We start from the raw sequence: 23,998 nt of genomic DNA on the forward strand, positions 1-23,998 counted from the left end.
ATATACATTTTCCTTATTTTATTAAAACTTGATACTTGGTGTTCAATTATCTATTTTCTTTATTTTATTATTTTATTACATAAAACTTTATACTTGGCGCTCAAGTATCTATTTTTTTATTTTTTTATTTTATTTCTTAAAGCTTGACACTTGGTGTTTTAAGCTTGAAACTTGTCATTTTTTTCTTTTTCAACCTCCTACTATAAATAGACCTCATTCCATGTCTATTTCATCAGATTATTTGGTCCAAATTCGTGGCTTTTAAAGAGAATATTAGGATATTGAAGAGAGGGCCAAATTAGAGAGAAAATAGAGGAAATGTCAAGGAAAAATACCAAACATTATCCAAAAATTCCCAAATTTTCACGCAACACTTCCTTACCCCTAAGTCGAAGTGTGTTGGAGGTTTAACAAGATCTGGATCCAAATCTTCCCAGAAAATTCATTTCCGTGAAGAACAGTTTATGGAAAAAATTCGAGAAACTTGTGTCCAAGGTAGGGACTTCTAGATTCTTTTTCTCATTCTTCTTGGATGGATTTCACTTCGGTTTCAACACAAATTTGTTCAAAATATTTTCTACTTTAAAAATACGTTGGCCAATCATCCAAAACATTGCCGAATGTATTGTTTTTAGACTGCCGAACAAGCATGATCACCATCTTTGTTTTTCAAAATCTGGACAAAATCGGCCGTGAATTTCAGAATGTGTTCAACATGAAAGTTGTAGATAATCAATTATTACATCTACCTGCGAATATTCAGCCACGTATGGCCGTCGAAGCCGCCACACGCGTCTCCACACCGGCACGTGAGTTTCACGCGCCCCCTAGATTGTTAAGATTTCATGTGCCGATCATTTCTGAAATATTTTTAGACATTTTTGGAAAGTTTTATTATTTTTGGAATTGTATTTTAATTGTTATGAATTTTTAATGCTTTAATCAAATCTTTTCGGTACAAGTTTTGTTTAAAAAATGAGTTTAAAAGATTTTGGCACTCAATACCAGTCCTTATCAATCTAAGATCACTCAAATTATATTTATAGGAATTGGCTTGGAATCATCAACTGGTTCAGATAGTAAGTATTGAGGTGAGGTTTCACTCCATGACATTTTCATTCAGTGAGTTTTCTTCCCTAGATTTCTCCCCGTGAGGTTTTTTACTACCGGTTCTTTCATTATTATTATTTGGCATTTGAACTAGAATTTATGGTAAAATTTTATAAACTATGATTTATTCATATATCACATCATCTCTTGCATTTCTCGTTTCATTGATCATATTGTACTGCATATTTGATTTCTGGACTTTTATTGGTTCTTGATTGATTACCGATCGGATACTGATTGAATGACTGAAAGACTGAATGAATTGAGTCCTAACAAAGGTGTCTGTACCGGATTTCTAGTCCACTGAAAAACGTGACTTCGGTCCGGAAATATGAGTTCACTTTGACTCGTAAATGATCGATTGTACGGATCCTACTTGAGTTTGTGGGGAAATTGCTACACCGAATGTTAGTGGGAGCCACCTCTTTCGCCTACGATATTCACTTTAGAATCCTGAACAGTAACTGCATTTCACTTGACATAATACTTTATACTGATACATTATTACCAATACCTGACATCTCATATTGAAATACTTCACTGATACTATTTGTTTCATTATAAATGTATAAAGCCAGTTTATTCCCTCACTAAGTCCTTAAATACTTAACCTCTATTTTCTTTCTATTTATTGTAGATTCCAGATACAAGATTTCAAGGATCTCGAGTAAAATTGACATTGTGGACACTAAAATGTGGGTTTAGAAAGTATGTGATGACACGAGTGATTGTATCAATATTTTGGTTATGATATGTGTAAATGTAAGGATTGATTACGCTTCCGCTACTGTAAGTTTGATTGTCCTGGATTTAACTGCAAGACGGGGTCCCACAACGAGATTGAGCCAAGACCGATTTATTTGAATACGTGGATTATTGTTTAGGATTTTTTATTTATTTCAATTATTGATTGTTGGATTTATCATGTTGTTCTTGTGAATGATTTGGCCAATTATTTGCTTGATTTGTTGATTAGTTCTAAGTCGAAAGATTAGAAATTGATTGTGTTTCACTCCAATAATTAATACAAGCATAAATTGACTAGAAATATTATTCGATTTCATTGTGAGATTTTAGGTGCAAAATTTAATTTTCATAGAATTCTAATGTGTTTGAGTTTGATTAGAATTAATTAAAAAATAATCCTTCCAATTGGAATATGTTTGAAAAGGTCTAGAAATAGATTATTGAATAGAATGTGAAAATTCACTGTGATCTAGATTAAACTTGAATCTTAGATTGTGCCACGTGTTTGCATGAATTAGCTCGGTACTTTCGTGTCTCTTGAAAGATTTATTTGAATATAATTTATAATCCAAATTCTAGTTGTGTTTGTTTTCAATCTATTTATTGTCAATTTATTTAGTAGTTAAACTTTAATTGAATAAATAAAATCTCTCTTAATTATTTTAGTCTAGATTAAGTGAAATTATTATATCTTGGTAATTAGCTTCGGTCTCCATGAGACCATTCGGACTCAAAGCAGGTTTATTATAATTTGACCTAGTACACTTGCTAGTCCCAACTGATTTTGTCAGTCTATACCAGTAGATGATATCGTTAATTCTGGTAAGTATCGACTTGTAGTTCGGTAATAAGAGAATTTGGACCCTGAGGTAATTGTATTAGTTCTATAAGATAGTTGTAAGGCCCGAAAATATTAAGTTATTAATTACGGAATTAAAGATTTAAATTCCGAATATTGAAAAATATTCAATTGGATTATTTATGCAAATTAGATATTTAATTTTCGAGTCGAAAATATTTAATTTGAGAATTTACGGATTTTAAGATTTAAATTCCGGGATTTTTAAATTAAAAGAATAAAATATTTGAATTGAATATTTTGGAATTTAATATGGAAATTCCATGTTCCAGGAATTGAAGATAATTTAATTCGAAGGTGAAACTCGAGTAGGGACTGTTTTGCAAATATCGAAGTTTCGAGGACTAAAATGCAATTTTTTATTTTAATCCGAGAATATCTAATTTGAGAATTTTTGGAGTTTAGAATTAAATTCTAATATTTTTAAATTATTTAGGATTGAAATTGAATTAACTGATTGGTCGAGGACTAAATCGAAATTAATGAAGAGTTGAGGGGCCAAAGTGCAATTTCTCTTGCAAGTGGGAAATCACACGTGTGTGATATACATGTATTAGTGTAATTAAATGTTGAATCAGCAATCTTCAGCAGCTAAGAACCGAGAGGAGAGAAATCAGATTTCCAAGGCTTGTTCTTCATCTTTAAATGTCGATATCTTTTGATTCGGTTGTCCGATTTTAATTTCGAAGATAGTTCTGGAATCCTTGCGACGAGGGCTACGAATTGATGTAAGTATTTAGCTGTTTACAGCATGTTTCGAAATTGGAATACTTGAAGAATCAGATCGTGAAGTTATATATATGGTTTAGAAGTTATATTTCGTTCGATATCGAAACCGAATTGAGGAATGGACAACATATGCAGTTAATATGAATTTTCAGCTTATGTTTCGAAATTTTTACCTTCTGAATTTCTGGTATATGATGATATTCTTGCTGGTTTTATGTGATATAAGCTGATAAGAGATTGCTATTCGAGTTCGATATTGTTTCGGTTACCGATTTCGTACCGTTATACCGCCGGTTCAAGAATTTGATCAAGTTTGAGTTAAGATTGCTTGAGCTGAGTTAGAGAGGAGTTGATTGTTGATATTTGCAGCATATTTACACTTTATATCAGATTGTATTTGAATATTTTGAATTCGAGAATCTTAATTTCGAATCGGCTAAAAATTCAGCAAAGTTGCAACTAGTTTTGCCTTGAAGTTTGAGATGTAAATGAGGTGGATATTGTTTAAGTTCTTGCTGATGTTCTTGGATATATATGCTGTGTTTTCAGATTGAAAACAGGGGGCTTCAAGTTAAGAAGACAACTTCGAAACCAATTGACGAAAGAACAAGGATTGTGACTTGTTAGCCTTGAAGATTGAGTTGAAGATTGAATAAAAGTTGGATATGAGTACGTGGTGTTGATTGTCTAGATTGGAAGCAACTCAACCACGACTAAGTGAATGAAAGGTATTAGAAGACATCGAGAGTCAGGGGTTTCGAAACTCAAGGATGAAGCTTTTTGAGTTGTCCCGCTAAACCACATACTTATTTCTCTTTATCTTGATTTAGAATTTGATGTTGTCGATCCATCTCAGGTAGTGGATATTTATTTGAGTTATTTATGATATGAATAAAATTGAATTGATTCTTTTGCCAAGGTCAGATGGACCTTATTTTTGAGTCAGACGACTACGATAGATGGATATCCATGTCAAGATCGTATACAAATCTTGATGGCAGTGATTTATTATGAATCAATTCGCTAGCGCGCTATATAAATCTATTGATTTGAAGTATTGAATTGAAGCTTTGATTTGAGTATTTAGAATTTATATGAACTGTTATGTTTATGTCTTTTATACTGAGAATTATATTCTCACCGGATGTTTTCGGCTATTGTCTTGTTTGTATGTGTGCATGACAATAGGAAGGGGTGGAGCGAGTCGGAAAAGATGTGGATGACTTGAGATTGAGAGATTTAGAGTGGAGACTCGGGTTAAGAAGTTGATGAATTCAGATAATGCATGTTAGAAGGTTGTTGGTCTAGTTTGAGACTTGAACTAGATGTACAAGTGTTGTATTATACTTTTAGAAATTGTATATGATTATTGTTATGTCTATATATGCACGAGATTATGTTTAGAACTTGTTTTGTTCTTCAATGCATGTTTCGACTATATAATCCATGTATTGTAATGAGTAGAAAGGATCAAGAACTGGTGTTGAATAGCAGAGCAGCGACCGATCTGCTCTTTTTAGCAGATCGGTCGCAGCCCATATTTCCCCAACCCGAGAGTGGGGTTAGGGAGGGGCGCTCGGTCGACACTTTTTCACCAACCGAGCGCAACCCCATTTGAAAAAAAAAATTAAAAAATATTTTTGTTGTTTTATTTATCTTTGATCCTTTGTTAGTTAATCATGTTTAATGATTAAATTGCCCTAATATTTGATTAGCAATCCGAGTCCTCACAATAGTGCTTAGGGATTTATCCAGAGAAAGGTACCTTAAAGGAATTTATCAGAAACATTTATGCCAAAATTCACCCCTGGATTGCGTCATTCATTGACTCCGTCTGAAATAAGAGAAACTGATCAGTACAGTTAGAACTTTTGGGAAGAACAATTTGATTTTACCAAACCATGGATGTGGTCAAGTAAGGATGTGTTTCTAAGTATATTTGTTATGGTTATAGGTAGTAGTGACAATTAGTATAAGTATTTACTATCAGAAAGAATCAACTTGTTTAAAGACTTGATATTGTACCCAGCTTGGTACAAAGAATCGTCAACCAAGTCCTCTGAAACTAGCTTGATTATTGCAGAACGTCAGCTTTCGAGGAATGATCGAACGTCCTTTTGAGCCTGATCCTGACTCAGTGCAAACACCTACCCCAGGACAAGAGGTCTCAGATTATTTCTACCCATAGACTGTCCCTATGGTCTATGCGGTATTGAAGCCTGAGAACCAGAACTAGATGCTGATCCTCCAATTACATGCGGCCAATCTCTCTTCATGTGTCCAACCTTGCCACAATGGAAGAAATCCCCTACCACCTTACAACACTTGCCAGGCGGATGTCGACCTCCACAAATCTTTCACTTGCCCTTCTTCTTCCCAATACAAAAAATACCTTCGGAACCAGAGGAAGAAGAATATCCAGCAGACTTCTTAAAATATTGGGCCCAGGGTCCCAATGTACTAGCTGGATGAGAACAAGGAATGAACCTGTTGTTCTGGAGACAATTCTCTTCCTGTTGGCATCGGTTCACCAACCCCTCGTACGATTTCAAATCATCTTAGAAAGAAACTCGATCAAAAATCTCCGGATTGAAACCTTGGAGGAAGTGATCGTACTTGGCCTCCGAACTAACAGAGATGTGCGGGCAAAAAGGCAGCCAACTCGAAGAACTTATGCTGATACTCTTCAACAGTCATACTGTCCTGCTTCAGGTTCAGTAGCTCAATGATGTTGGCCTAGCAGAGTGCAAAAGAAAAATACAATTTCAAGAACGCAGCACAAAACTCTGCCCAAGTAGCTACACCATGCTCGAACAACATGGGTGCGAACACTTCGGATCCACCGATTCCCCACTATGGTTGAAGTTCGGATCTTTCGAACTGCTTGAACCCTTGATGACTGCCGAAAAATTTCCAGATGCTCTAAATCCGATTTTCAACTCTAAATACACAAACGAGGATCCCTTAACCATGTTTTTGAAAATTAAACATAATTAGACAGTTGATTAACTTAATTAAGAGTTAGGCCACTACATGTGGTTTGTACAAGTATGTTTCACTTATCGTTTTTGAGATTATATGTGATAGATAAGTCTGATGTCCGTTCGATGCACAATTGATGCAGATTTTGCCTATGTTGAAGGATATTTTCATAACATAGATCGGTAAGTTCAAAATAATATTATTCTCTTGATCTAGTTTAGTGGCAAACAGTATGACACTCGTTAGCTTAAGCCTGATTGCACCTAAGAGTGAATTTGTGTAGTGCATAGTATCTCTGTTTCATGCAGATAAATGTAGGTGCATTGTCATATGACTTAGACCTGATTTTGAGGACGAAATCTCGTAAAGTGTGAATAATTTAGTAACCCGAATTTCGTGGTAAGTGATTAAAATTACAAAGAATGTTTAAAGTGTCAAAACATGGTTAAGGAGTTTTATTATGATAAAAAAATGAAGAATAGACTCCAAGATATCCAGAAATGGCCTATAGGAAAATAAGAACTTGGACAGTTAGGAAGCACCAAACCTGTTTCAAGAGAGTTTTGAAGATCCGAACTGTTCGGATGGACAAGATGTGGTTCGGAAGCTTATGATGAGATCGGAACTTCCAAACCCAAGATCGGACATTCTGAAGAGTTAGACCATGCACACTTCCGACATTTCAAGAGTATATAGATACATGGAATCCATGCAGATCTGAGCTCTGGAGTGGGTGTTCGGAAATTCCGAAGAGCATATCGCATCTTCCGATCAAGGTTGTTCAGAGATGTGTCAAGCATGAAGGTTCGGACCTTCCGAACTCCGTCTATAAATAGGCCCCAAATTTATCACAATCAGTGCATGTTTGGGGGTACCTGAGCATGTATGAGTGTATATTCTTAGTGTTTTTAGCCTTATAAACGAGCGTCTGGCGATAGCGAGGTTCTACAGGACTTGTAGTGGAGTTGTGCCAGGGTTGTGGCCTTCGACATCAGCGGGCGGACACACATATAGTCCGAGATCCCTAGTAGTATTAGGGAGTATCAGTTATATTATTTAAGTCTTTTAGATCAACAATAGTGATATGGAATATTCTTTACTTGTAGTGATGGACTGTAGATGCTCGAACAACTAGGCCAGTTTTTGAGGTACATAAGTACTGACTGAGATTCCAGCAAGTATGCATGATTATATGTTTTATTTATGTGTCATGATACCTATTTTTCTATTTTATTATATTATATTGCACATGCATATCATGTTGAATCGTTCAGTCCTATACCCTTGTTATTGGTCGGACACCAGGAGACGCCGTGCTGACGGAGATTGACGCTGCGGTGATCTTAAAGAGTGTGGGGAGTTACCCGACAGATTTGACTTCAAATGGTACTACACACTCATTGGGCCTTAGACTGAGCAGTATTTTATAGTTTACTAGTTACGCAATCATTTGCATGCATCATGGCAGTCTGTATACTCATATATTTTGTACTGAGCGAATGTCACTCATGTTTTTTTTTTTTTTTTTATCATGGGCACTACTCTATTCGACGGGTCAGTTGCAGGTGGCTCAGGAGTTTGGACTTGGGCGTAGTTGGTGACCAAGGCTTGGATGCAGAGGTTATCGTTAGTTTGTTTAAGTTATTATTTTGATTAGGTTGTATATTTAACTTCTCGGGGTTTCTATTTTTATTTACCGATTATATTTTGTCTAGGTAGATTTGATTCAAGTTCTCGCAGTTATCTTTAATATTGTTTATATCTTTAAGTTAATTGCATGATTTAATTTATGTCTAGTAGGTGATTCAGGTCAGGTCACTCAACTAATATTGATTTGGTATAAATAGTATATTACAAATCAATAGTTCTAGAAGAGCTAAAGAGCTCCAAAAATATCACTGATACACATAATTTTAGATTTGGCATAATAGATTGTATTGAACACTCAAATTATGTAACTAGTTGAAAAAATATTGATAGTACACAAAGATATTAATGAAGATGCCAAAAGTTATTGGATCGATAAATATGAAGTTTTTTATTCAAAGATTCAGAAGATTTTATAATTCTTATTTATGTCTTGTCATATTTGATACAAATATCATAAACTCAATTAGATGAAAATCCTCATGTTATCTGGAATGAATAAATAACATGAGCACATGAATGTCAACTTGATGTTTGCAAAAATATATATTAAGATAAATTTCAATAAATATATAATCAAGAGAAGCTTGACTAAAATAAAATATATGTGTAATTTTATGATGATAAATATGTTGGTTTATTCGATTTATTTTGCCTCCAATAAATTATTAAACAAATGATTTTAATAAATTACTTGAAAATATTGAAAATATGTTGAAAATAATTTAGATATTATGATCTAGTATTTCTGAGCAATGAAATTTTTATGACACAATTTATCATTTTTTTATTCTTGTGAAACAATGTTTCCAACATTGAGGGAGATGAAATAGAAGTTAAAAAAATATTTTTGACATGGATCTTAATGTAATATAATGTGAACATGAAATTCAGAGTTTAATTCTCAAAATACATTTTTGATCTTGAGTATAAGATCACTTAAATTGTTAAGCTTCATTAATACTCAAGTTGAACAATGTATACAACTCGTCTGAAGCGACAAAGAACCTCTTTGAAAAAAATATATCTAAATGTCGATAGAATAATGGAGCTTGGTCTTTATGAAATAAATCAATGTTATGCAAGATCATATCTTATGTTACTTTCATGTAATTGAAATACGATGCTAAAAACGTGAACGACCAAAGAGTCAGCAATTTCAAATGATTCTTACAATAGGGATAACAATCAAATTTGTACTCTTTTTTTTTCTTATCTATGATTTTTTTTTCACATGTTTTTTTATAACGAAGTTTTGTAATGAGACAATTAACTAGTATTGAGAGATGTCGTACTTTTTTTTCCTTCCCTTGGATTTTGTCCCACTACATTTTCTTTAGTAGGTTTTAACGAAGCACATCTGTTGTCAAGAATGCATCCAAAGAAAGTATAAACTGGTTTATTCTTTTCCTTCGTTCTAATTTTTTCAATGGATGTTACTGTCAATGTTCTAACGAGACATATATCACTTGATACCTGATAAATTTACCAAGCATCCATCTTGAGAAATTGAGATTTTGAAGAATCTGTTACACTACAAATAGGGATGTAAATGAGCCTAGCCGAGCCGAACAGTATCAGGCACAGGCTCGGCTCGTTTGATAGAAATAAGGGCTCGAGCTCGGCTCGAGCTCGATTCGAGCTTTTATCATAAGGCTTGGGCTCGGCTCGAGCTCGGCTCGTTTATCATATTAAACGAGCCTGGATAGAGTTCGGCTCGTTTTCAGGCTCGTTAGAGAGCTCGTTTTCAGGCTCGTTAGAGAGCTCGTTTTCAGGCTCGTTAGTGAGCTTGTTTTCGGGATTGTTAAGGAAGGCTCGTTAAGGAAGCTCAGGTTCGTTAAGTGAGCTCGTTAAGCAGGCTTGTTAGCAAGCTCGCTTTCAGGCTCGTTTTCTGGCTCGTCAGACATATAACAGAGCTCGAGTTTGATTTTTTTTCGATTATATTATTTCGATCAAATTGACTATAACTTGATTTATAAGCTTACCATGATCTAAAAATTCAAGATCCAACACAACCCAATTCAAAAAATCCACCAATTTCATTTATCAAAGTTTTCGATTTTTATGAATTTACAACATCATTACTAACTGCTCAAGTCATGATATATCTTGAAATCTCCAAATTTATTATAGATCAAATTATAAATGCAAATTTCAACCATAATCCTTCGACTGCTTTTAATCTGTACAAGTTCAATGCGCAATATCCTATGATATATAAAACACAATTGTATTCATCATTCCAAAAATTTCACCACACGATCAAATAATTAATAAACTCAAAATTCAAGCTTCATTAATTTTTTTTTTTATATCTTTCAATAAAATCTGAAGATCCCAACTAAAAATCCTAAACCCAAGTTTCGAGCACTTACCCTTGAAAACATCAACACTTTCAATGCTTATTTCACGAATATATAAAACTTTATTATGTGGCTTAATTATTATAGTATATGTTTTTTTTAGATTTCAAAAAAAAAAATGTATATTTATTTTAAAATGTTTTTAAAAAACCATCACACTATTATTTTTTATAATGAGATATAAGCATTACATGTGATACGATTTGTCCATATATGAAATATTTTATTTAATGATATTATATAACTTTATTAAAATGTTGTGCATATAACAAGTTTTAACTCAACAAATTTAATTTAGATAATTTCACAACTTCTTTTAACTAAATTTTTTTAATATCATTCATCTATCAAATATAGTTTTAATTCTCGTAAGACATTTTAAATAAAATTTTTATTTCAATTCTTTAAAAATGTATTGATTGAATTATCATTCATTAGTAATATTGCACATATAAATATTTTATTTATTGTATTTTTAAGAGAATTTTAATACAATGATTTTAAAGTTAAAATAAAATATAAATTGTGGCTACATCATATATATTATAAATTCATCTTTATTTCAACACAGTATTATGTTCTAATCATGTCATTTGCATTAATATTAATATTTTTTGTTTGTCCACTAAAACTCAAATAAGATAAAGCCACATAAATTAAATGAACATATTCGTGAGCCTCCGAAGCGAACCAAGCTCAAGCTGGAGCTCGCGAGCCTCCTAAACGAGTCGAGCTCGAGTCCATAATAGCGAACTTCCTAAACGAGCCGAGCCCGAGCCCAAGCTCGGGCTCCCGAACCTATTAACAAACATGTTAGAGAGCTCACGAGCCGAACATCCTTAAACTCAAGCTCGGCTCGTGAAAATTTTCGAACTCAAAATCAAGCTCGGGCTCGGCTCGATAAGCTTATCGAACGAGCTCGAACGAGCTTTCTACCGAGGCGAGCTCCAAATAGCTTGCGAACAGTTCGATTCGTTTACATCCCTTTCTACAAACAATCGTCTAAAGGTAAATGTTATAGATAAATTCTTATTATAAATGATTATCTTTTATCTATGTAGATACCACAAGAGAGAGTGTTTTTTTTTTTTTTTTTTTGAGAGGGTTATCATCAAGGGGAAAAAAACTCATTCTAGTCCCATTAACCGATTAGAACCGTAAAATTTTTATTTTCCACGTGGCTGGAAACAATTGGCGGATAATTTAAAACAATACGCCACCGTGACACCGAATAGGACACCACCCCAACAGCCACACGTGTTAAGGTAAGGGGTTTTGGTAGCACTCTCACGCTCTGACACCAATCATTCTCCTCTTTTACCCTCGTTTCATTTCGCACCCTTCCCCCTATTCCCTTTTTTAACTCACCGATTGGAAAAGTGTAATTCTGTTGCAATTCCATCTGGGTTCTCCTGATAATGGCTGGAAGAAGAAGGAAAAAATTGAAATCGTAAGTTTCTTTGTTTGATATTGCCAGTTTTTTGTTTACTTAACTGCTGAATTCATTTTGTTTAGATGTTATTCCTCAGTAGATGAAAACCTCATTTGTTCACTACCTTTACCAAGATTTATTCGTTTTAAACGTAATTGAGCACTCACGATTGAATTTCTTCACTTAGGTATCTGTTGGGCCGTTAATTGATGCTAAATTATGAATATATGATGTTAGGTTTGGGCGTTTGAGGAAATGAGGTTGAGTGAATTATGGAGTACTTTAATTTAGCAACAAACTCTTGCTATACCCTATGGGATATTGGATTTTCTTGTGTTCCGGATCTATTGAATTGTTGTGCCATTTCAAGCCGGACTTAAAATTTTTCTGTAGAATTCAATACCTTCTATCAAATGGGTATTCATGTTTGGAGACTCATTGTTCTCATGAGAGAAATGCAGTGATGTGCTTGTTGCTGTTTTAGGTATATGGGCATACTGCCCTTGGCTGTTCAAGATCATTTTGTTTTGTTCTGGGTTGGGCAAATGGATTTTATTTGGAAACTAACAGCTATACAGAACGGTTAGCCTAGATTTGTACCTACTGCATCCGGTTCGTGGGTGTTTGAGTGCATCCAGCCGTTAGAGTAAAGAAATTACCTGAGTTTTTTGTATAATCATTGCAAATCCAGGCCACTAGATTCAATATATCACCCGAGTTTGTCTGCATAAGCAATGATTGATCATATTTGGTGTGCAGATTCTTTATATAAGTTGTACAATAATAATATTCGACTTATCATGCAAATTGGTATTTCTTGACACATTTGTTTTGGGGCCCCAGTTGGACGTCATTCAACTTTCATATATAAATATTTTTTTAGAAGAATTTGCGCTTTTAAACTTTCTTCTCCTGATGATATTTAAAGATTTGTTTTGGGGTTTTTGTGCATTTTATTCATTTTTCTTTGTCACGGCTCTCTTCACTGAGTAGTATTCTTTATTTGGACCTCGAAGAGCATCAAAGCTGGTAATCAGAATTTCATGTTTTAGTTCGTATCGTATTCAGAGGTCCACTTAGATCAGAAATTGTTGAAATGATCAAATAAGATCAGAAATTGCTAAAAATAAAACAGAAAATATCTTGTTTACCCTTCCAATTTCATTATGTTGGAGCTTATTTCATATCATGTATGTAGATTGGCTGAAACAATCAAAGGCAGCCGACGAGTTTCAAGAGAGCAGCCATATGAACAATATTCACAATCTGAACTTCCGACGGAGCTTTTGGAACTGATTGTTTCTCGGTTATCCTTGAAAGATAATGTTCGTGCTTCTGCTGTTTGCAAAAGATGGCTTTCTGTTGCAATCTCTGTCAGAATGGCAAATAAGCCTCCCTGGCTTATGTTCTTTCCCAAGTTTGGGGACTTGTATGAATTCTATGACCCTTCTCAACGCAAGACATACTGGCTTGAGTTGCCAGAGCTACGTACCTCAAGGATTTGCTATGCTAAGGATGGTTGGCTACTTCTCTACAAGCCTAGAACTCACCGTGTGTTCTTCTTCTGCCCTTATACTCGGGAGTTAATCAAATTGCCTAGATTAGAACTAACTTATCAAATAGTTGCTTTTTCTGCTGCCCCAACATGTCCCAGCTGTGTCCTTTTTACGGTAAAACATGTTAGCCCAACTGTTGTTGCAGTTAGTACGTGTAATCCCGGAGCAACTGAGTGGAATACGGTAAATTACCAAAACCGACTCCCATTCGTTAGTAGTGTTTGGAATAAGCTCGTCTTTTGCAAGGGTCTTTTCTATTGTTTGAGTCTTACTGGTTGGCTAGGGGTTTATAGCCCTGAGAAGAATACTTGGGCAGTCCATACTGTGCCTCCACCTAAATGTCCGGAAAATTTTTTTGTCAAGAACTGGTGGAAAGGCAAATTTATGGCGGAACACAATGGCGATATCTTCGCTATATACACTTGCTCGGCTGTAAACCCGGTCATATATAAGCTAGACCAGGCGAATAAAGCGTGGGTTGAGATGGAAAGTTTAGGAGGGATGACTCTTTTTGCAAACTTTTTATCTTCCCATGCGAGGATAGATCTTCTCGGAAGTCTGAGGAATAATGTTTATTTCTCGAAGGTTCGGTTTTATGGGAAACGCTGTGTTTCTTATTCACTCGACAAGGGTAGGTATTTTCCCCGGAAGCAGTGTTACGATTGGGGGGAACAAGATCCTTTCGAGAGCATTTGGATCGAACCCCCGGAAGACATTTCGACTTTTCTTTAAAGGTCAGCTGTTACAATGGCAAGTACGTTTATGAATTGTGAGATTTTCATGTGTAACTTTGCTTGTTGCTGTTGTAAGGTCACTAGGGACAAAATCCATTATGTATGTTTCTGTCTATGACATTTTTATGTGTATTTCATGTTTCAGTTGTCTCAGGTTAATGTAAATTAGAGACCCGAGGACAGCAAGTAGTGTAAAACAATAATTTCAAGTTTAGGTGATTATTACATTACCATCTCTTACTATTTTTGTTGATCACCTCGCATCCTCATTCTTCCATTTCCAGTTTATAATATAATTTTTTTGTTGAATTAATGAAACCCATCAACAAAATTGCTTCCAATCTTCAGTCTTCATCACCATTTTCTAGTATGTTTGTTCTTCTGCCTGATTAAGCATATCTGGATATCATTTTGAAGTTAGATTTCATACCACCCCCCTACTTCAAGTTCACACGAGGGTGAAAATTTTGAAAAGTCTTGTTTTGCTTGAACCACTCAGGAGGGCCTTTGTGGGAATCGGATTTGATAGCAATATAACTTGTCGAAATAGTATGAAGAACCACTCCATTTCACAAAATCCTGCGTATTTCAAGTTCTAGCGTACACAATCTATTCCATGGAGAGCTGTGGCGAGTCAATACGAGTTGACCCGTAAAACAACATAAATTATAATCCTAATTTTTAAGAAATCACAGTTTCTTCAATATCATCTTTACTACATATTTTATTTCATATTCTTACGATAACAATAAAAATCTTATCTTTAGTTCTTATTAAATGGAAACCACTTTTTTGGTCACGTCACAAATATCTTTCGGTCTAACAAGAAGAGTGAGACGACTCATGAACCTGTATAGAAAGTAGTTCTGATACAGATTAAAAAAAAAGAAATTAATTTTTCTAACCTATTTTAAATCATAATTTTAAAAATACCCATGATCTTTATGACATTTTAAAATATATGTCAGGTCCTTTAATTTTATTGATAACAAACAATATTTCATTGTAGAAGATCTAACTGTTTTGTTTTGTAATTCAGGTACTCGACCACTCTTTTTGAAGACTTCTAGAGTGCTTGTTCGGTTTCAAGCAATATAGTGCTCACCCGATTTCAAGCAGTAGAGCACTCGCCTGATACCTACCATCCTAGTGATATCGATTGACCTTTGTTTATCGAAGAGATCTATTCGCCAGCCCCAGCAATAGATGTCTCACTCGACCGGTTACTATAGTGGAGAATTTTTTTTTGGTAACAGTCATTAGATATCGTCTGATTTAAGCTTCACAACTTGCAATGTGTTCAACACACTGTTTCAGAAAAGTTGGTTGTCAAGACATGCACAACTAACAAATCATCAGAAAATCAGAATGTTTCCTCGAAATGTATACTGCAACATTTGTGCGCAAGCGCTGTATGCGACCGTTTCTTCTCATATTTGGAGATATCTAAATTCCGCATTTATTGAAGTGTATATATCAAGAAAGAACGACAACAAAAGTCCTTTAGCATTAATGAGCTTATATTTGAATGTTGATTTGCCTCATGCAAAACTCAAAATAAATCATCGTTCTAAAAGGTGGCGTCTAAGTGCTAGGCGGTGACCCATTGTCCCAAATTTTAGACAGTTGATGTCTTTGGGTGTTATTTTATTAATCAGCCTCCTCGATCGCCTAATTATCGCTTAGACAACTCAAAAGCTGCCTAAGTGGCTGCCTATGTTAATATATAATATATTATTTATTTTTTTAATTTTCAACTTCTTAAAAGATTATTTGACAGATTTTTCAATCAACTTGTATTAGATGAAAATGAAGAATATGCGATGAATTTTGAGTTTGAATTCGATAAAGAGTAATTATTGGAGAATATTAAGATGAACAAGAAGAATTAGATATCTAGGCAAAAAATAAAATAAAATCTTCTAGGACGAATTAGATATTTAGGCTAAAAATCATCTAGGTGAATAAGATATTTAGGCAAAAAAAGGTCGCGTCTAATCGTATAATAACTCGTACCCCGTTTTACAAGATTGAATGGTAAAACATGATTAAGGGATTCCAATCTAAATTAACCAAGTGATTAATCATATTACAAATGTGAAATTAGGGCTTCGGAACCACCAAACATATCGAAACTTCCGACGTGGGTTCGGAAGCACTGAACCCTAGCAATTGGAGTTCGGAAGCAAAGGGTGAGTTCGGACTTTCCGAACGTGAGATCGGAGCTTCCGAAGATTAGGCCATTCGTACTAGTGCGTGTCGCCAACGTTTGGACACACAGATGCATGCATGAGATCAGATCTTCTGAAGTGGAGATCGGAGCTTGTGAACAGTGGCAGTTCGGAACGTGATTCGCATGTGGAGATCGGAGCTTATGATCTAGAGATTGGAGGTTCCGATCGTCGTCTATAAATATGGCATCCGAGAATCAGATTTCTTATCAATTCACAGCATTTCTCACTCTTGTTTTGAGTTCTTTGGGGGCCTTTACAACAACATAATCGAGGGTTGGGCAGTGGCGAGGCACTTTTAGATGAGCTTTGGAGAGGTGCTAAGGAGTTGGGGCCTTCAACAACAAAGAGCTGACGACAAACGCATGTATAGTTCGAGATCTCTAGTAGCATTATGGAGTATCTAGTGACTTAGTTAAGACTTTTAGACCAGCTTTAGTGATATGATAATTGTTGGCTTGTAGGCTTGGACCCTAGACTAGTATTGCTAGGACTGCCTAAGTAAGGTACATAAGCACTGTCTGAGATTGTCAGCGAGTATGCGTCTTATATGTTGTATTTTATGTGTCATGATCCATGTTTTACTGGATTATATGCACATGTGCATATTCATGTTGAGCGGAATATCCTTCGAGATAGCCAGATGAGTAGAGTTGCTCAGTCCTACGTTCTTGTTATATTGTTGGACACCGGGAGATGCGTTATTACGGAGACTGGAGCTACGGTGATCCTTGTCGAGTGTGTGGATGTACCCAGTAGATTTGATCACAGATGGTACTATACGCTCATTGACGCCTAGACTGAGCAGGACATTACAGTTGACTAGTACCCCGTCATTTACATGCATCATAGTAGGTTTTTTTTACTTGTGCTTACGTTCTGAGCATAGTTTGCTCACGTTGTGTTTTTTTGGACATCCCATTCAAAGGGACATGTCTCATGTTGGGTGAGGCTAGTGGTTTGAGGCAGGGTTTAGTGTGGACCTGCAGTGACCGCTGCGTTGTGCTTCTTCTTCAGGGTTGTTTCAGTAGGTTTTGATAATGTTTTCTATTTGGTTGTATAAACGCTATTGCTAATTTGGGTTTTTGGTCACCGGTTGTATATTTCCGATTTGGATTGTTAAACTCGTTTTATTTCCACCATTTGATTAGTGTATTAGGATTATCTTTAATTTCATTCTTAATAAGTGAATTACTAGGTGATCCAGATGGGGTCCCAACTGTAGTAGCCCGTAAACAAAATCAGTAATTAAGGAATTAATCATAATTACTTGAGTAGAGTTCGAAAGCTTCGAAGGTGAGTTCGGAAGCTCCGATCAGGATCGGAAGCTCCGAACAGGATCGAAAGCTCCGATCGATATTATGTCAGGCATGACGTGTGGCAAGATCGGAAGCCCCGATCACCCCTATACGGAGTCAACAAGTGATATTTTGACACGTGGCAGATCAGGATCTTCGGAAGCTCCGATGGCAGGATCGGACGTTCCGATCGAGGTTCGGACGTTCCGATCGAGGATCGGAAGTTCCGATCGTTGTCTATAAATAGAAGGCCGATGCTTCACTTTCATTTGCCAATTCCGAGTTTTCCTTTCCATTCTAGTCTTTTTTGGAGTTGTTCTAGTCTTTCTAGGCTTGACCCGGCGGTCGGCGAGGCGTTCGGTAGTTGTAGCGGAGTTGTGCCCAAGTTCTGGAGGCATCGACATCAAAGGGCTAACGACGGACAAAGGTATAGCTTTTGTTTCTTATAAATATTTAGGAGTATGCAATAGCTTAGTTAAGGCTTTTAGAGCGCTTTAATGATAGTAGTATCATTTGGCAGTGTAGAGCAGACTATAGGCGTGGACCTAGAGCTGGTAGAGCTTGCACTGTTTTGAGGTACGAAAGTACTGTTCGAGATATCCTGACTGAGTATGCATGTATTATGTGACTGCATGGTTTATATGTCATTGATTTATGCTGCATTTGCATCTTGCTGTATCTCTTTCGAGATGTCTGTTAGTAGGGTTGTATCCTATCCTGTTAGTGGATGGACTTCCATCGATTTGGGTCCGGCGTATCCACGGTTATCTCGGTATGGGAGCCACCTCCTGAAGCGACGGCACAGCGTGCTACATACCAGGGCCCGGTCTGTCTCTGTTATCTGATCCTTGACCTCAAGTTTATAGGGAGTTCACTTTGCATGCATGTATACTCATACTCTCGTACTGAGCGTTTTATGCTCACGTCTCGTACTCTATGTTTCTGGACACCCTATTCCATGGGGCAGGTTTGCGATTGGACGAGGAGGGTGGATCCAGGAGGGGCTAGTCAGTGGTTGGCCAGCTGGAGCTTCGTCTAGGTTTTATTACTATTGTTTGGGTTTATACAGCTATTCGATTTGGTTGTATATTATTTGGATAAATTACAGATTCCTTTACTTGGGATTGTATAATGTTTATTGGTTTCCGCAGTTTTATTCTGATATCTGTATAATTAAGTTAATTGCATGCCTAAGTTCTGTCTATTAGGTGATCCGGGTAAGGGTCACTACATTTATGGTATCAGAGCATGCAAAAGAATTCTTGGGATTTAGTCTCATCATGAGGTATTTTTGTAGATGGCAAATCGTGACGACCGGAGTTCTCATTGAAGTGTTGGTGGGTGTTGGGATGATGCCGACCGAGAGCTTCGTCGAGAACGGCGTCATCGTCATCATGACGACGAGCGTTTCACTGTTAGTCGATTCTTAGCTATGGGTCCTAAGCCCTTAGTTGGAGGTGAGTCTTCGGAGGATGCGGAGAACTGGTTAGACCGCATGGAGACGACTTTTCAGACTTTCCAATGCACCGAGGAGCAGAAGGTGGAGACCCTTGGCTATCCTCTGGATGGGCGTGCGCGCAGGTGGTGGAGGTTTACTTCTGCACCTTTTGTTGCGGCGAGAGGAGTGTCCACCTGGGCCGAGTTCCGCACAGCTTTCCAAAAGCGGTATTTTCCTCCTGCACTCCGTCAGTCAAAGGCAGGCGAGCTTCTGAGTCTGCGACAGGGATCCATGTCCATTGATGAGTATCAGCAGAAGTTCTTTGATCTGCTATCCTATTGCCCCGAGATTGCTGACAACTCAGAGATGAAGTATAATCTGTTCCTTCAGGGCCTTAACCCTGAGATCCATGACCGTATGGCGGTTGGCAACGACATGTACTACGAGGGTTTGGTGAGCCGTTGTCACCAGGAGGAGGACAGCATTCGGAGGAACAGGTCTTTCTCTCAGTCGAGGCCTGCTAGTTTTTTGGGTCCCCGTGCCCAAACTTTCAAGAAGTCTGGATCTACTTCTTCTTCCTCTGGCTCTGCTGGTGTTGTCCGTTATGGTAAGAAGGACAAGTGTGATCACTGTGGGAAGAACCATCCATCCGACAAGTGCCGTAGAGCTTCTGGAGCTTGTTTTCGTTGTGGAGAGACTGGTCATATCCGGAGAGATTGTCCACTATCTGGGGGAGGCGGTTCTGGATCTGGTTCAGGATTTGGTTCTCAGGCCACCGTACAGCAGAGGTCGCAGGGACAGCCTGCTGGGAGTTCTCATTTGAGGCCACGAGCTTCTGGCCAGGTGTTTGCCCTGAGACATGATCAGGCAGTGGAGGAGAATGAGAAAGTCATCGCAGGTACATTTCTGCTTTATGCTATACCTGCTCTTGTACTTATTGACACTGGTGCATCTCATTCCTTCATTTCTGCACGTTTTTTTAAGAGACATAAGTTACCATGCATTGCACTAGACGTAGTGATGTCTGTTTCTACTCCGACGGGCCAATCTGCTTTGGCTAAGCGTCTAGTGATGGGTTGCCCTTTAGAGTTTGAGGGTAACATTTTGATTGCGAATCTCATGGTCCTGGCGATGGACGACTTTGATTGCATTCTGGGAATAGATATGTTGACTACCTATCGAGCTTCAGTGGAGTGATATTAGAAATTAGTACGCTTTCATCCGGAGGGGAGTGAGAGCTGGTTTTTCTATGGTGAGGGAGCGCGACCCTCGATGCCTTTGGTATCAGCTTTGAGAGCCTGTCGAGCTCTAGAGTCTGGCGGGGAAGGCTACCTTATCTATGCAGTTGATTTGTCCGCTGAGAGCATTGGGATAGAGAGCATTCCTGTTGTGGATGTATTTCCTGATGATATTCCAGGTTTTCCTCCTGCTAGGGAAGTCGAGTTTGGCATAGAGTTGATGCCGGGTACTTTGCCTATTTCTAGAGCACCGTATCGTCTGGCTCCGTCAGAGATGCGTGAGTTGAAGATCAGCTACAGGATCTTTTGGACAAGGGGTACATTCGTCCTAGTGTATCTCTTTGGGGAGCTCCTGTTCTCTTTGTAAAGAAGAAGGATGGGTCGATGCGGTTGTGCATTGACTATCGGCAGCTGAATCGAGTCACTGTGAAGAACAAGTATCCGTTGCCTCGTATTGATGACTTGTTTGATCAGCTGCAAGGCACGTCAGTTTACTCCAAGATTGACTTGAGATCTGGGTATCATCAGTTGAGAGTCCGTGATCAGGACGTAGCCAAGACTGCATTCCGTACTCGCTTTGGGCATTACGAGTTACTAGTGATGCCATTTGGTTTGACTAATGCGCCGGCTATATTCATGGATCTGATGAACCGTGTCTTCAGGGAGTATTTGGACAAATTTGTCGTGGTCTTCATTGACGACATCTTGGTGTATTCGCGTAAGACGAAAGAGCATGTTTCTCACTTGCGGTTGGTACTGCAGACTCTTCGAGGTGAGCAGTTGTACGCCAAGCTGAGAAAGTGTGAGTTCTGGATGGATAGAGTGGTCTTTCTTGGCCATATCATATCCAGGGAGGGGATTTCTGTTGATCCAAGCAAGATTGAAGCGGTACTTAATTGGTCGCGTCCGACGACAGTTGCTGAGATCCGTAGTTTTCTGGGTCTAGCAGGGTATTATCGTCGCTTCATTCTGAACTTCTCTCAACTAGCTCGACCTTTGACGCAGCTTACCCGCAAGGGTGTGGATTTCGAGTGGTCCTTCGAGTGTGAGGAGAATTTCTGTGAGCTTCGATGGCGGTTGACTTCTGCGTCGGTGTTGGCATTACCGTCAGGATCTGGAGGGTATGTGGTATACACGGATGCTTCTCTTCAGGGGTTAGGTTGTGTCCTGACTCAGAATGAGCATGTGATCGCATACGCTTCTAGACAGCTGAAGCTTCACGAGGACAACTATCCAGTCCATGATTTGGAGTTAGCAGCCATTGTGTTCGCTTTGAAGATCTGGCATCATTATCTGTATGGCGAGAAATTTGAGATCTTCACCGACCATAAGAGTCTCAAGTATTTGTTCACTCAGGAGGAGTTGAACATGAGGCAGAGATGTTGGATGGACTTGCTTAAGGACTATGATTGCGAGATTAAGTACCGTCCGGGAGCTGTTAATCTCACCGCTGATGCTTTGAGTTGCAAGGTGCGACTATCCGCACTTCAGACTTGTTCGATGTCTAGTGCGATCAGCGACTGTTGTACTTCAGGTTATACCTTCAAGCATAAGAAAGGTATGCAGAGTATCCAGATGTTTGCGATATTATCTGAGCCAGCTTTGTATTCGCGGATTCGAGATGCTCAGATGTCTGATTCGAAGACCCAATGTTTAGCTCGTCTAGCTAACGAGGGTAGCTCGTCTGGATTTCATTATCAGACAGATGGCTTTCTGTGTTTGTCTGGTAGGCTTGTGATTCCGCAGGATGAAGAGTTGCGAGAGGAGATTTTGTCTCAGGAGCATCGCACTAAGTTGAGTATTCATCCTGGGAGCAACAAGATGTACAAGGATCTACGTACTCATTTATGGTGGAAGGGTATGAAACGCAGTGTTTATCAGTTTGTTTCGAGATGTTTGGTGTGTCAACAGGTCAAGGAAGAGCACCGACGACCTGAAGGATTGCTTCACAGTCTGCCTATTCCTGAATGGAAATGGGAGTTTATCACAATGGACTTTGTGACCCATTTGCCGTTATCTCCGAGGAACTGTGATGCTATCTGGGTTGTGGTGGACCGACTCACCAAGTCAGCGCATTTCATTGCCTATAGCAGAGATTACTCTGTGGATCGCATGGCACGGATGTACATTCAGGAGATCGTTCGACTTCATGGAGTGCCTGTGAGCATTGTCAGCGATCGGGACCCCAGGTTCACTTCTAGATTCTGGGGGAGTGTTCAGCGTGCGATGGGTACTACTCTCAGTTTGAGTACTGCCTATCATCCGGAGACTGATGGTCAGTTAGAGCGCACTATCCGTACTTTGGAGTATATGCTTAGAGCGTGCGTCATGGATTTTGGTTCAGCCTGGCAGGATCATTTGCCATTGATCGAGTTTGCATACAACAACAGCTATCATACTAGTATTGGGATGACACCTTTTGAGGCGTTGTACGGGCGACGTTGTCGTACTCCACTCTTCTGGGAAGAAGTGGGGGAGAGACAGGCTGAGGGACCGGAGTTTATCCAGCAGGCGATAGACATTATTGATCAGATCAAGAAACGGATTAAGACTGCACAGGATCGTCAGGCCAGCTATGCTAATATCAAGCGTAGGCCTTTGCAGTTTGATGTCGAGGAGAAAGTGTTTCTGAGAGTGTCACCTTTCCGCAAGATTCTTAGATTTGGCCTTAAGGGCAAGTTATCTCCCAGGTTTATCGGTCCGTTTGAGATCTTGGAGAGCATTGGCGATTTGGCTTATCGACTAGCTTTACCACCGCATCTATCCAGTATTCACGACGTGTTCCACGTATCTCTGTTGCGACGGTATGTGGCGGATGAATCTCATATTCTGCAGCGGTCTGAGTTTCAGGTGAACAAGGATTTGACCTATGTTGAGAAACCTATTCGTATCCTGGATTATAAGGATAAGGTTTTACGGAACAAAGTCATTCCTTTGGTTTTGGTTCAGTGGCAGCGCCAAGGCTCTGAGGAAGCTACTTGGGAGCTTGAGGACAGGATGCGTGAAGACCATCCTGAGTTGTTTTGATTTCATTATTTAAGTGTATTCAGTTGCAAACTCTGTAAACGTTTGATTTGAATAAGGAATGTTTCTGATTTCTGTATTGCATTCGGTACTTAAGATCTGATTTCGAGGACGAAATATCTTAAGTGAGGGAGAATGTAGTAGCCCGTAAACAAAATCAGTAATTAAGGAATTAATCATAATTACTTGGGTAGAGTTCGAAAGCTCCGAAGGTGAGTTCGGAAGCTCCGATCAGGATCGGAAGCTCCGAACAGGATCGGAAGCTCCGATCGATATTACGTCAGGCATGACGTGTGGCAAGATCAGAAGCTCCGATCAGGACCGGAAGCCCCGATCACCCCTATCCGGAGTCAACAAGTGATATTTTGACACGTGGCAGATCAGGATCTTCGGAAGCTCCGATGGCAGGATCGGACGTTCCGATCGAGGTTCGGATGTTTCGATCGAGGATCGGAAGTTCCGATCGTTGTCTATAAATAGAAGGCCGAGGCTTCATTTTCATTTGCCAATTCTGAGTTTTCCTTTCCATTCTAGTCTTTTTGGAGTTGTTCTAGTCTTCTTAGGCTTGACCCGGCGGTCGGCGAGACGTTCGGTAGTCGTAGCGGAGTTG

At 38.3% G+C, this 23,998-nt stretch overlaps 1 protein-coding gene across 1 annotated transcript; it reads left to right on the top strand.

Moving 5' to 3' along the window:
- Positions 1 to 11,731: 11,731 nt before the first annotated feature.
- LOC140891432 (F-box/kelch-repeat protein At1g57790-like) lies at positions 11,732 to 14,422 on the top strand. The gene is made up of 2 exons (XM_073299913.1): positions 11,732 to 11,887; positions 13,068 to 14,422. The coding sequence occupies exons 1-2, from the start codon at positions 11,856 to 11,858 to the stop codon at positions 14,155 to 14,157; spliced, it is 1,122 nt and encodes a 373-aa protein (XP_073156014.1). The 5' UTR covers positions 11,732 to 11,855; the 3' UTR covers positions 14,158 to 14,422.
- Positions 14,423 to 23,998: the final 9,576 nt, after the last annotated feature.

Source organism: Henckelia pumila, chromosome 3, assembly GCF_033568475.1.
Source record: "Henckelia pumila isolate YLH828 chromosome 3, ASM3356847v2, whole genome shotgun sequence".
In the NCBI taxonomy this organism is placed as follows: Eukaryota; Viridiplantae; Streptophyta; class Magnoliopsida; order Lamiales; family Gesneriaceae; genus Henckelia; species Henckelia pumila.